This window comes from Amaranthus tricolor, chromosome 8 (assembly GCF_026212465.1).
Source record: "Amaranthus tricolor cultivar Red isolate AtriRed21 chromosome 8, ASM2621246v1, whole genome shotgun sequence".
Taxonomy (NCBI): Eukaryota; Viridiplantae; Streptophyta; class Magnoliopsida; order Caryophyllales; family Amaranthaceae; genus Amaranthus; species Amaranthus tricolor.
The window spans coordinates 17,768,908-17,783,302 of NC_080054.1; the positions used below are offsets into that span (position 1 = coordinate 17,768,908).

The following is a 14,395-nucleotide window of genomic DNA, read 5'->3' on the forward strand; positions in this document are numbered from 1 at the left end:
AGGGGAATGGCGTTCTAGAGGGATTGTGACGGATTATCGTTTCTGGAAAGAGTGAAGGCGACAAGTTGTCACTTCACTTCTATTATTTGCGTGTACTTTTTCATGAGTCGCGAAAGTTTGTGATGTTTCATTTTGGGGTTGTAAACGGCGACTCGTCGCTTCCTGCGATTTTACGAGCTTTGAGGGTTATGCATGTATTTGAGCTGATTTTCTTGTAAGTTATTTAACCTAATTCCTTTTATAGTGAGACATACTATATAAACCCCTCTCAAATGAGGGTTAGGGTTTACCACAAACAAAAAAGAGAAGTGAGCTACCAAAAGAGAATTTTTGTCTTTAATTCATCTTGTAATCTTGCATTTTATAGTGAAAACTTTTGATTTTCTATGCCCTGGACGTAGCAATCACATCGACAGTGAACCACGTAAATTCTTTATTGTTTTTGATTATTGCTTTAGCTGTCGCACAACAATTATAATATAACATCGACCTACCACATCTTTTTACAAATATTTTTTTTAAGTACATATTAATTGGAAAAAACATATATAATATCACGTATAAGGATAAAATTGCATGAATATGACCTGCGCTTAAATAAGGGTCAATTGATAGTATTAGGTTAATGGAATGTGGATGGCTAAATTGTTCAACAATAGAAGATATCTCGTTGAGCAGTGTTGAATAAATTGCAATCTATAAGTAGGAGCTCAAAGACCTCAAAAGGTGATTTATTAAGGTCATTAGTAACTATGATAAATTATGCCGCATAATTAATTATAATGATTCTGAGTTACTTTAGTTATTTGTGAGCCCTTCTCAGCAACATCGACTGCTAAAGTAAAAACTACTAAATTTGAACTTATAGATTAATAGCCTATGTGGATGTGTTAATATGTTGTTATATAAGATCGCCTTCAAAAAATCTTGAACACACAACTAATAATTTGAACTGTAAATGTTACTATTTTAAATTCATTTTAAAATCATACCTAAATAATGAGTCATTTTTCACATACTCACATCGATTTTTGTTTATGGAAAACCTCCCAATTAAAATTCACATCACATAAAATCATATAAATTTTAAAGATAAGATAAAAATTAATATCTCAATTGACGCATTATTATGTCTCTAATAGTCTAAATATGAGATCTCGATGAATCACAAGTGTCACTAAAAAACGATCTTGTATTTGCTTAGGAGTTCAAACTATGTACTATTTGTTAATCCAAATTCAAATGCGTTGGGGTTCATGCCTAACAATGCTATATGTCTTTTTATCCTTTATTCTCTAGACCTTATAACTATAAACTTCACAACATCGAATTTCATAATTATTTGTTAATCAAGCTATCAATCACTAAATCGACTTATTCTTAAAAAATTAATAACCCTTTCAAGAGTATGAAATAGGGGCAAATTTCGCAATGCCGATTAATATGAGTACCAGTATGCCCACTATTTGAACACACAATTTGAGACTACCTGGATGCGATATAAACCATCATCATACATAATATTTCACGCGTAAACAAACTATGATTATAGTTTAATTAGTAATAAAAGACAATAAAAAAACTTTCAGCTCGTCTTGTATGAGAGCGTCTCAACATAAGACTAATGCATTTAACTAACGCATTTTATTAACTGATTATTTTAAATGATAAATAATCACTTTAAAATTTAAATACTAAATTTATAAGAATTAATCCAATAAAAATATTACACCTAAGAGATCTTATCTAAAGAATTTGCGAAAAACTTTGAACCAACTCTAAACAAATCCGGTAGCCGTCTTTTTTAACCAAATTGGCACATACATTTGGTTAACTGGCTCGTCACTCCATGCACACCTGACGCAATATTTGAAGAGCTTCCTACAAATCGTATTTGTAGGTTTTTTTTTTTTTTCAATCAATGCGAACGAATCGACGTGATGTTCATTTATATAGGTCTCATCAGAGATTTTCAATTTCAAACGCCGCACTGTTTCACCACTTCTAAATGCTGTTTTAAAAGTAAAATAATAGTAGTAAAACCCAGATTTTTCTTTGCCGATTTCAGGGTTTATGTGGATTCACTGATATTAATCGACTAAAGGATAAACAAACAAAGATACACTATACATGAGCAAGCAATTGCTATCTCAGAGTAACTCGAAGAAATTTAAATGGGTTCCAGATAATAATCTTTGTCAGGTATTCGTTTGTTCTTAGTTTAATTTGATTGAGTAGTAATTAGTTTTTAATTTGATGATTAATATGAGGTAATGTATTGTATTTCTATTAGTCAAAGGCAATTCTGGAATTCGTCTTGACTAGAATGACGTATTTTCCAACTGCATCGCTTTTTACGGCACTGAACTGATATATGATAATGACAGGAACAAAATCAAAATATAATAAAAATAAAAAATCAAGCAATTTTTTAAAGGAAAAACAATAATTGAAACCGACACTGTCAAATTTCTGATGAGGATTACAGAATGATAAACAATAAAATATCTATAGTTCGTAGTTGATTTTCTCTGTACAATTGAAGCGTTGATGGAAGGACATTGGTTAGTGGTGAATCTATGATACTATTGATGCCGAACACATTGTGTTGAAAGAACTCGGTGATCATTCTCCTGTGTCATATGTTTTCAATTCAATACTAAAAGGATTTTTAATGAAATTAAATTTAATCTAAGTTGAATTGTTGAATAACCCAAGCGAAACTTTAAGAAGATTGACAGATTGTTGTTCTGGAACTTTTCTGTACGTACTAAAACATATTTTTGTTTAGAATAAGGCTATATTATTTTTAACTTATTTTATTAAGTTTAGCTTAAATTGGACTTTAGCCTTATAGGCACTGTAGGAATCATTATAAATAAGGTGATTATAATGGGTCTTAATCAGTTATTGGATGAATATTGCTTCTAATGATGCAAAATACTCTTGACAATATGGCTTGCCCTTTTAAATTTTTCCAAGCGATTGGATGAATAACTGAAGTAATGACTTTTGCCTTGTTGGGCAAATGTAATAACCTGAAGAAAAATAAGTTTGGATTTTTGAAACAAGGTGAATCTTTGTGAGATGTTATTATAACCAAGGCATTCTTTTTTAAACAAGAATAAATGCATCTTATCTATGTCTTGCTGCTCGAACATTGATGATATGCTATTACAATAAAGTACTTGTAGAATTATTCAGCATATAATTCTTCCTTCACAAATAGGCCCAAGATTTTCTTATTACAATTAAGTACTAAAACATAATTATTTGATGTACTAAATCTTCCACATTTGAAGTCTTTGAAAAACAAACCATGCACATAATGAGTTGAAGAAACACATGATTCCGACACAACAAAGTTCAATCACAACTTGCCTTGAGGGTAAAATCATCAAGAATTTAATGTATCCCGTATAGAAGAGAGTAATTTTTGTTATATTATTTAATCACTTTTGGAAGCTTATATAATGAGTACTATGTGATAACTTATTATTCTACAGAATATACATAATGCATGAATCATGCCTAACTAGGGGCAACTAATTAAGTAAGATAAACATTAGAATATTTGTGATGATTCTCTAATCACGGTAGTGATGAAAATTGATCTTAGAGAATAATAAAAGATATTATTCCTTAATACCCTCCCTCAAAATGGATGGCCATTGACTGAGCGGCTGAGCCCAATTTTGCATATCAACTGAAGATGATGATTACGTGAAAGAGGCTTTGTAAGTGCATCAGCCAGCTGGTCATTTATGTAGATGTAAGAGACATAGTCGTCCTTGTTGCACATTTTCTCGAAAAAAATGATAGTTGAGGGTTAGGTGCTTCATTTTAGAGTGGAAGACAGGGTTTGCAAATACATACGTTGCACCAGCGTTGTCACAATAAATGACTGGTTGAAGTGGAAGTTGTTGTCTTAATTCACGAAGCAGATTAAAAACCCAAATGAGTTTAGCTGTAGTTGAAGCAACCGCACGATATTCAACTTCGGTGGATGATTGAGCTCGTGTCTTTTGTTTACGAGATGTCCAACTTATAGGATTACACCCAGGATAGACAATGTAAGTTGTTGTGGAGATATAATCATCTCTATCACGAGCCTAGTCCGCATCGGAGTATGCATGTAGAGATAATGGTGAGTCTTCATGAAGAAGAAGACCCATGTACAATGTACCTCGTAAATAACTGAGAAGACGATGAAGGGCTTGCATATGCTCTAGTGTTGGACGTTGCATATATTGAGCGAGTTTATTGACGGTAAAGGAGATTTTCGGTCTCGTAAGACTTAGATATTGTAGAATCCCAAGTAAGGCACGATATTCGATGGGGTTTTCTAGATATGTGCCATGAATGCTAAGAGGTGGAGTAGTAATCATAGGAGTTGCCACTGGTTTGCAATCTTTCATGTTTGCCTTTAAGAGTAAATCATGTATATATTGTTTTTGGCTTAGAAAGAGACCATGAGGGAGGGATTTTACTTCTACTCCTAGGAAGTAATATAACGAGCCTAAATCTTTAAGGGTGAATTTAGTTGTAAGTTTATCAATGAAGTTGTTTAGGAAAGTAGGATTATTAATTTATTGCCGGTGATGGTAATGTCATCGACGTAGACTAGAAGGTAAATGCACAGGGTACCTTCTTTGAAGATAAATAAGGATGAGTCAGTGATTGCATTCTTGAAACCCATGGTAATTAAGTGTTGCTTAAGCTCTATATACCGAGCACGAGGAGCTTATTTAAGTCCGTATAAGGGTTTTTTAAATTTACAAACATAAGTAGGGTGTTTAAGATACACAAATCCCAGAGGTTGGATTGTGTATACATCATCTGTAAGAGTTCCTTGTAAGAAGGCATTGTTAATATTTGTCTTATGGACCATCGATTACTTACAACAAAAGATAATACAATTCGAACAGTTGTCGGTTGGCCTTCACATTGATGAAAGCCCACACGAGCAACTAGTCTTGCTTTGTATTGTGTGATGTGACCATGTTGGTTACGTTTGATTCGGAATATCCATTTGCACCCTACAACATTTTGAGAAGGAGATAAAGGAACAAGATCCCACGTAGCATTGTGAGTTAGAGCAACCATTTCTTCATCCATTGCCTTACGCCAAATTTGGCTCTTAAGAGCTTGAGTTATAGTTTTAGGCAATTCAACTTCAGTGAGTTCAACAGATAGGTTGAGTTTTTGAATGGGTTTTCTAATACCTTATTTGAGGCGAGTTGTCATATGATGATTGGGTTGAGATGGAGTTTGAGCATGATGGGAAACATCATTGTTAAGGGTGTGAGTCCTACGTAGCTCACTTGATTGAGTATTAGAAGGATTGTTTGGAGTAGGTGGAAGATGCATGGTAGGATTAGGAGATATGGGTTGTATAATACCATGTGATAAGGGTGCCCATTCTTCTAACATATCCAATGCAGTGTATGAAAGTTCATCAAATTTTGTAGTATGGTCTGAAAGGAAATGAATTTTCAATAAAGTGGACATGTCTAGAGGTATATATGCGATGTGCTTGAAGTTCTAAGCAATAGTAAGCACTTTGGGTTGGAGAATACCCAATGAACACACACGGTTTTGATTTAGGATCAAGTTTATTGTTGGTATAAGGTCGTAGCCAAGGAAAACAAAGGCAGCCAAAGCTTCGGAGTTTATGGTAATTTGGTTGAGAGCCAGATAATTTTGCGTAAGGGGTGTCATTTTGTTAAGTTGGTGTTTGTAATCTATTTATCAGATAAACAGCAGGTGCACAAGCATGAGTCCAATATTTAAGAGGCATTGAAGCACGGGTTAAACGAGTGAAAAAGGTCTCTACAATGTGACGATGTCTCTTTTCAGAATATCCATTGTGTTCACGTGTATGTGGGGGTGTGGTAAGATGAGTGATACCTTTAAGAGATAGGTAAGGTTTTAAAGCTTCAAACTCACCTTCATTGTCTGAATACAAAACTTTAATGGGAAGTTGAAAATATTTTTCAACTAAGGATTTGTATCGAATGAAGATTGCTTTTGTATCCGATTTTTGTTTTAGAGGGTATAACCATATGTCTTTTGTAAAATGATTGACAAAGATGAGATAATATTTAAAACCATCATATGAGTACATAGGGGAGGTCCATACATCGATGAATATATATTGTAAAAGAGCAGTGGACACAATTCAAGATGCAGAAAAAGATAATTTATGACTTTTATTCGAACAACAAGAGGGACAATCAAGAGTTGAAATACTAGGAACAAGTAAATTATTCCTAGAAGTATTTGACGAAACATATTTTTAGAAGGATGGCCAACTCGGTGGTGCCAATGAATGGAATTGGTTGTGGTGGTGGTAAAGGCTTTTGGGAGATTTAATTGCACTTCATGTACACCTTGATTGACTGAACCTAGGAAGAGAGTACTCTTACGTTGGTGGTCCGTGATAGAAAATAAAGGAGATGAAAAATTTATAGAGACGAGATTATCTTTACAAAGTTGAGGAACAGAAATTATATTTTTGGTTCTGGAAGGAAGTAAGGAACAACAAATACATTACGAAGAGCTAAAGTTGATAAAGATATAGAACCAATGTGAGTGATTTTGAGGCCCATACCATCACCGACGAGGAGCTTTTCTGTTCCATCATATGGAGCATGGAGAGAGAGGTTATTGAGATAGTTTGTGACATGGTGGGATGCACCACTGTCAAGAAGCCAAGAAGAGGCAGTATCAAGATGTCTCAATGTATCATTGTTTGTATGTGGGTTTCCAATAATCATTTTGTTGTTGATCGTTGGAGTGGGTTTACAACAGCTATTTGTGTGGGTTGAATGAGGAGTTGTAGGTTGTGAGGATCAATTTCCTGATCATGACTATTGAGTAATTTTTGTTATATTATTTTCTCATTTTTGGAAGCTTATATAATGACTAATGAGTAAAATGTGATAACTTATTATTCTACAGAATATACATAATGCATGAATCATTCCTAACTAGGGGAAACTAATTAAGTAAGATAAACATTAGAATATTTGTAATGATTCCTAATTACAGTAGTGATCAAAAATAATCTTAGAGAATAATAAAAGATATTAGAATATCCCGCCGATAGATACATTGTATTCCACTAATGTAGTGAACATCCACCTTCTGTAAGTAACATATCCCAACATTCTTATTACAGGGGAAGTTCGGCAAACAATTGATAGATTGATGATCAGTTCACTTGCCTTATTTGACTCATGTAGGATTTTCAAATCGGGGTGCAATATTAAAAAGCGATACGTCAACATGATTAAATATCCCAAAAATTTTTAGAAGAACAATAAAAATTACAATTACTATTTCATCAAAAATTATATACATTATTACAATTTTTGCCTCCATGCTCTCAATTTTGAAAATATGATTTAATAATTTTGTCACTCGCACCTATTATAAATACAATTCTATATAATTACTTGGAAACATTGGAATTGAGTAGAGGAGCTAAGCAATGAGGAAGAAAGGACTGTGTTGAATATTATAGTTGGAAGGTGTAATAATGAATTAGAAAATTATGCAAATAACAAGATGATAAACAAAGTAAGAGACAAACAATATTGTCTGTAAGGATCGAGTGGAGGAGCTAAGCGCTAAGCAAGAAAGAACCGTGTAGCATATTGTGGTTAGAAGGTGTAATAATTAATCAAACAAATATGCAAATATTAAGATGATAATCAAAAAAATTAACAAACAATATTGTTTGTAAGAATCGAGTTGAGGAGCTAAGCGATGAGCTAAAAAGAACTTTGTTTAATATTGTGGTTGGAAGGTGCAATAATGAATTAGACATTTACGCAAATAATAAGAGGATAAACAAAGTAATAAATAAACAATAACACTGGATTTACGAGGTTCATTAATGTGGCTTTTGCGTTCGTTAGGCTAGTGTTTTGTATTTAGTATGTGTTTAAAGATAATTGAATTCATGTACGACTCATTTGGTTGTTGATATTAAATGGTGAGAATAGTAATGAAAAGATAATGTAATGTTTAGCTAGAAAATTTACTTGAGAAGGTTTATAGTTATGTTTATCTTACTCTGTTTTCTTATTCAACAAAATTCATTACCATTGTTGCCTCTTGAGATGGTGGTATTAGGCGGTGATGAAAAGTTGTAAAGAAAAAACATGTTTGAGGATGAGACCTTCGTTACTGTAGGAATGACCGTGCAAATCTTATTAAACTTAACACAAAAACTCATTCCTAAGACCACCATATAATACTATTATTCAAATGGGGCATAAAGGTATTACAAAAGGAGAAATAACTTGGAGTATGAAAGATAAAAGTGAGAAAGAGAGAGAATACATTAGCATGATAGACTTTGACAAGATAGTGAAACTCAAAGTTTGAGTTAGACTTAAAATTACAGTGTTCATTTGAGCACCGTTCATGATTGTTTGAGGGCTGAGTGTTTGATCAAACAAAAATGTTACTGTTCAAGCACTTGCTGCTTCTTCCTCATGCTTGTTTATTTGCTGGTTCAAGCACATGATGAGTGGACTTTCAAAGCATTTTTGGACTATGTGTACATCAATTTAAAGCTCTACACTACAAGTCTTCAACCCATGCTATCGACATCTACAACCCATCTTATTTATACCAATACCAAAGCCTGGACACCCTTTTCTATGTTCACCAATCTCCATGCTTGAACATACAGATGACAAGCCATACACATGAGCCTAAAGAAATGAACTCCAATAACAATTATAACAATTCTTTGGGAAACATTTCAAGTGAAAATGTGTCAATTTATTAAGGACATTTTACAAGAATGATATTGATATGATATTTTTTTAAAAGACAATAGTAATGGTATTATAAGAGAAGAATACAACATCAACAACGCCAAAGCTTTACTTTCAAAAAGTTACAAGAGAACATTTTAAAAAAAAAAACTTTGAGAATGTTGTTACTACTTATCTCTCTTTACCATATACAATGAAAATGATTATAATAATTAAAGAAAAAGTATTGTTGTGACATGTTGGCTTGCTGAAGCAACACGTCGATAAGAGGGAAATAATTTACAGGACTGCCTGTATTGACTAATCTGCGATGAGGGAGAGAAGCAGCGTTTTCATGAGTTTGCAAGAGCTTTAAGGCAGTGGAATTTATTTGTGATAGGGATGAGTGGAGACGATCTCTTTGAGTTGTTGAAGGGAGGCTTATTGAATAAACTTGTATTAATGCTGGAGGATGATATACAACTACTTGCAAGATTGCTTGATTTAACAGGGGTCTAGGAGGTGAACAAAATATTTCCTAGACTTGCACCATAAATAATTTGAGCAGTTACGTTTGAGAAAATATTGAACTGGCACAAAAGTTGAGTTTTGTTATGACTTGTTAGTAATTATTTAAGAAGTGATACTATATAAAACACCCTTTAATATGTTAACAAACTTTTTCCCACTTTCAAAGCGTGGAGTTTAAAGCTTCAAGAGATTGTTAGATATTTTTTTTAAAGATTTGATCAGATAGTATAGAGGTCAGCAGGATGCATGGTTTTTCTTTTTGGGAAGCTTGTAGTGGTGACTGTATTTCTCAAGGTCTCTTATGTAGTGTCATAATTGTGGACTTCCTACTTGTTATGGCATTGAGGTCTGAGTGACTGAAACTCTGAACGTATGTAAGAACTTAGACAATCTTCTTTGTACTTTGATTTTTGCTCGTGTTTTAGTTTTCTTGAGTGGGAGTAAGAAAAGCTCAAAGCCAGTTTGGGTAGAATGTTTTTAATCAGCCGAGGACAAAAATTCTTCTGTTACTTAACTGAGAGACTTATTGAATGTAAGTTTGAGGTAGAGGAAACCTGGACTCATTTTATAATTGTTCTGTAGTACTTTGATATTTTTTCTCTTTGTTGAGAGATTTGTTGTAAAAATGGATTATAAAATGGAAAGATTTAATTTCCTCTTCTGCCACAAGTTTTAAAGCTTTTCATTTTTCTGGCTTTTGCTTTATTCCATTCGCTATATTTCATTATAATTTGGATTTTATTGTATTCCTCTTCCGTAATAGATTTTTAGGATTTATACTTTATGTCACATATTTATGGGAATTGCAGTGTGCAAGAGTGATGGATTCAATTTTTAGTTTTCTTACCCTACTTGAACTCTAATAATTGTATTTTACCAGAAGGTTGAAACATGTTTATCAGTCTATTGGACATTAATAAACCTGAAGACAATTTAATCACGAAAGCCTGTTCTTACACATATTCTAAACAAAGAAATAAATAAATGTATTCTTACTAGCACTTGATGTACAGTACATTGATAAATGACTTTCAGCTTACTTACTCAACTCTATGTTCTTACTTTCTAGTTTAGTTTTTTTCTTTTTTTTTTGAGGGGAAATTGAATATTGACACCATCAGCCATGAATTTTCTTACATTAGACCCTTTGTTTGGTCTTGACATTCTTTTCTCAACTATCTGTTCTTACTTTCAGAAATCATTGTTGTTTTTTCTCTCTTTATTTTATATTTTTTTCTAAAATTTGTTGAGGGAGATTATACCAACTGTTTATCTTGCTCAATAGTATTTTTAAGCCATGAACACTCAATAGAGTTTAGTTCTTAGCTCGCTAACTACAATTGAAGAATTCATACTTCTCAATTAAGACCCTTTACAGTATAGATATAGATATGTGAAAACAAATGATAATAGAGATCTCTTTACACTTGGGAATTTTCACGAAAACAGACTGTATAGTGTCTGTTGCCAATCTATCTAGTTATTATGACACTTCTGTATATAATTGGTATAACGTAATCACAGGTGACATTATTAAGTAAGCATTGTCTAATATGACAACAAGTTATTTATCTTAGATGGCTCTTGAATTTAATTAATCTCATTTTCGGGATGTGTTGATTTTTTAACTGTATATGTCAACTTAAACATGCCTCTCATGTGCACATTTATATATTCATGGTGAAATGGGCAAAATTGTTTTAGTCGAAGGATTGCTCCTCAAAATTTGGCAGCAAAGCTGAAGAGAACCTTCTGGCAACGACAACTGGGATGTTGGACTCTTATAGAATGAAGTTTGATGACGCACCCCCTGCTTTAGCTTGTGTTCCCCAGATCAAATGGAAATGTCCTCCTGTGGTAAGCTTACTTTATTCTTGAAGTTTTGATTTCTTTGTGTAGATCTAGCACTCCAGCTTGGCATTTATAACTTGATTGTAGGCTATCTCGAGTTATTCTCTGATAATCAAGTTCTTAGGTAGTTTATTGATAATATGGCCATTCGGGTGGTTGGCTTGTATTTTGAAGTAACAATTTGAAACTATATTAAGCTTCCGCATTAGTTTTAATTAATCTAGCTCAAGTAGTTGAAAATTTTCAGGCTGTTTCATTATCAATGATATTGGGGAAACAAAATGTTAACTTGATGTTTTAATATTTAAATTTCTGTGAACAGTTCATTATCAATAATAACTGGCATGTGGTAGCTGGTGAACAAAGTGAAGAAACTAGGACCCAGATGTTTAGACAACTGAGATTGCTTGAAGCTATATATCCCCATCAATCTGCCATTCCTTCAAGGTGTGGTATCCTCAATAAATTCTTTCTAGTTGCTTTTCTAGTTACTATGCTGGTGTGGGTTTTAGTTGCTTTTCCCAAACGATTTGGTAGGGATTTTCTTTCTTATTTTGCACTTCCATTTTCCATGTACCTTATTGAATCATGGGCATGAAAGTTAACATGTGTAGAAAGTGAAGTTTTCAGCAAATACCGCTTTGAAGATATATTTGATGCTTTTGATGAATACCCTTCGTTTTTTTTTGACATGAACACTTCTTTTCTGTTCCTACTTCTTTTGCCTAAATGGTAATCACTTGTTACATAAGACTTGGAGGTTAAATTTATTTGTTGCATGTAGCCCCTCTGTTTCGCCAGGTTTGGGAGAATGTGACTATGATGATCATGAAACCCCTCTTATCCCGATCAGTCCTTGTGGGGAGGAAGATGCAGTAGATTATGAATCAAAAACATATCCTATTCCTAGTTCAGCGCCTGTGCAACAAGAGGAGGCAGTGAAATTTGCACAACATATTACTCTCGAGGAACCGAAAGTGGCTGTTAATGAGAAATCAGTTGAGATACATACTGGTTTAGAGGGTGGGGTTGTTGCTGCGGCTATTACTGCCTTTGCAGAACTCATGGAAAGGAATGAGAGTGGCCAGATCGACACTGATCTCCTCGGTAACATCCTCAGTGATCCAAAAAAAATTGAGACATTGTCATTTGATTCTACAAAAATAACACCCATGAATGGGCCAATGTCTGGAACTTCTGTATCTCTTCCCAGCATAGATTGTCTGAGCACTGTGTTCCAGAAGCCTGTGAATGAACACTCCAACATGCACAATGTTCAACAATCAAGTAGACTTGCTTCAAATGTGTTGACTAATCTCGGAGCAACCCAAGTGCCAAAATTGTCCTCGTCTTTACAGACCACTATGCCATCAATGAAATCAACATCTCAGGCCTCCATGATGAACCGGGAATTTCAGCCTTTTTTGTGGGCCACTATGCCCGTAATGAGATCAATATCTCAGGCGTCCATGATGAACGAAGAACCTAGCATGGCACTGTTACCTAGGCATGGTCTCTTACATGAAAATTATAGGAAGGAAAATCAAAACTTTCCACCGGAAACTCAATTTCATCCACTAATGAGCTTTCCGCGTTATTCATCTTCATCAGATGGACTAATATCACCTACTGTTGTGCCAGTCACCAGAGTTGTCAAGGATGCGAGCTATTACAAGAGACTAATTGAGCTTCACGGAACTGATAAAAGTGGAGGTCGGGAAGAGATTATGCATCAGTACAGGCCAAGAACATCTGAGTTGACACCAGCTGCTGGAAAACGAGATGCAAGGGGAAAGATACCAAGACCATGCAAATTTTTCAACAGCTCGAGAGGGTGCAGGAACGGGTCGACCTGCCCCTTTCAGCATGACTCATCGCTTAAGCTGCAAGCCGGAAGATTGGCCGATGTTTACAGTAGCAAGAGAATCAAACTCAGTAAGAAAATCTCTTAAAGAATGTATACTGATTTGTTGGTTTTATGTAGAGGTTTGTAGGTGAACTAAATTGTCAGTCTCAGTGTCACAACTACATCATTCTATATCTTCAATTTTTTAGGTGTCATAACTATACCATTATATTATTGATATATTTTTATATCTCAAGTGTCCTAGTCACAAATATATTAGAGTAATTATAAAACAAAAAAATTAATTTGGTGATAATTTTAAGTTTAATATTATTTTGATTATTGTAATAAAGGACCATTAAAAGTAAGGAAAATTTCATTTGATTGGTGGATATACTTGTTTTATTTTACATGGTGATCCCGAGTTTTATTGTATCAAACCTTTGTGATTGTATTTTGATTTTTTCCTTAATACCGTTAGTTCTTTCATGTGTCAAAATCTTCATCATTATTGTGTTTAATTATATAATAATGTGATATCTTTACTAAGTATACGATGACCAATATGGTTTTGTTCTTTGCACCTGCTCCTAAATGAGGAGCAAATAATAAAGAAGATATCATCAACAAAGATTAAGAAGCAAGGCTGGAGATCCAGGTGAAAAAAGCTAGTTTTTTTTATATTTAGGATTTGTATTGTAGCCAATTCGGATACATGTTGTGATTAAGTTAGTTTGCATAAAGGATGCTCGGTACATTAGTATAATGTTATACTATATATCGGATAACATCTCGTATTTTGGGAAGTAATATATTATTCTAGTTATGTAAGAAACTTAATTTAGTTTTTATAAAATAAAATAAATCTTTAAAACTTTGATATTTTAGTCCTTTAAGTAGTGTAAATGTTAATATATTTAGTTGAGTGATTGTTATATTATCAAAGTAACGAATGAATAGAATGTTAAGCTTTCGCATTATCAAGATTAAGCATCTTAGATTTTTGGGTTATTACAGCTTGGAAATCTCAGAATCATCAAAACTATGTGATCTCATGTGACCACTTTAAAAATGATAAAAAGTCAAATGAACCACTTTGGGTGAAGAAAAAGTATATTTTAAGGTCAAATGCAAACCTAACATAAGAGACTCAAATTAAATGGGGACCCATGGAATCCATAAAGAGAATCCAAACCCTAAAATTAGGATTATATCTCGATCTAGATCCATAGGTCTAAGAATCATTGCACATCTGTACTCCTAAACCAAATACCCTGAAGAAAATGCATGGGCAACTTAACAAATGAGAGAAAAGTATCGAGCAAAAATAATAAATGTCTATAAATGTATAATGTTCACATTCCTTTCCTTCAATTCTCAAAGGATAGTCAAG

At 33.6% G+C, this 14,395-nt stretch overlaps 1 protein-coding gene across 1 annotated transcript; it reads left to right on the forward strand.

The window, feature by feature from the left end:
- Positions 1-1,931: 1,931 nt before the first annotated feature.
- On the forward strand, positions 1,932-13,359 carry LOC130820330 (zinc finger CCCH domain-containing protein 6-like). The gene is made up of 4 exons (XM_057685664.1): positions 1,932-2,202; positions 11,010-11,162; positions 11,479-11,603; positions 11,941-13,359. Exons 1-4 carry the CDS (start codon positions 2,131-2,133, stop codon positions 13,106-13,108), a joined length of 1,518 nt encoding a protein of 505 aa, XP_057541647.1. The 5' UTR covers positions 1,932-2,130; the 3' UTR covers positions 13,109-13,359.
- Positions 13,360-14,395: the final 1,036 nt, after the last annotated feature.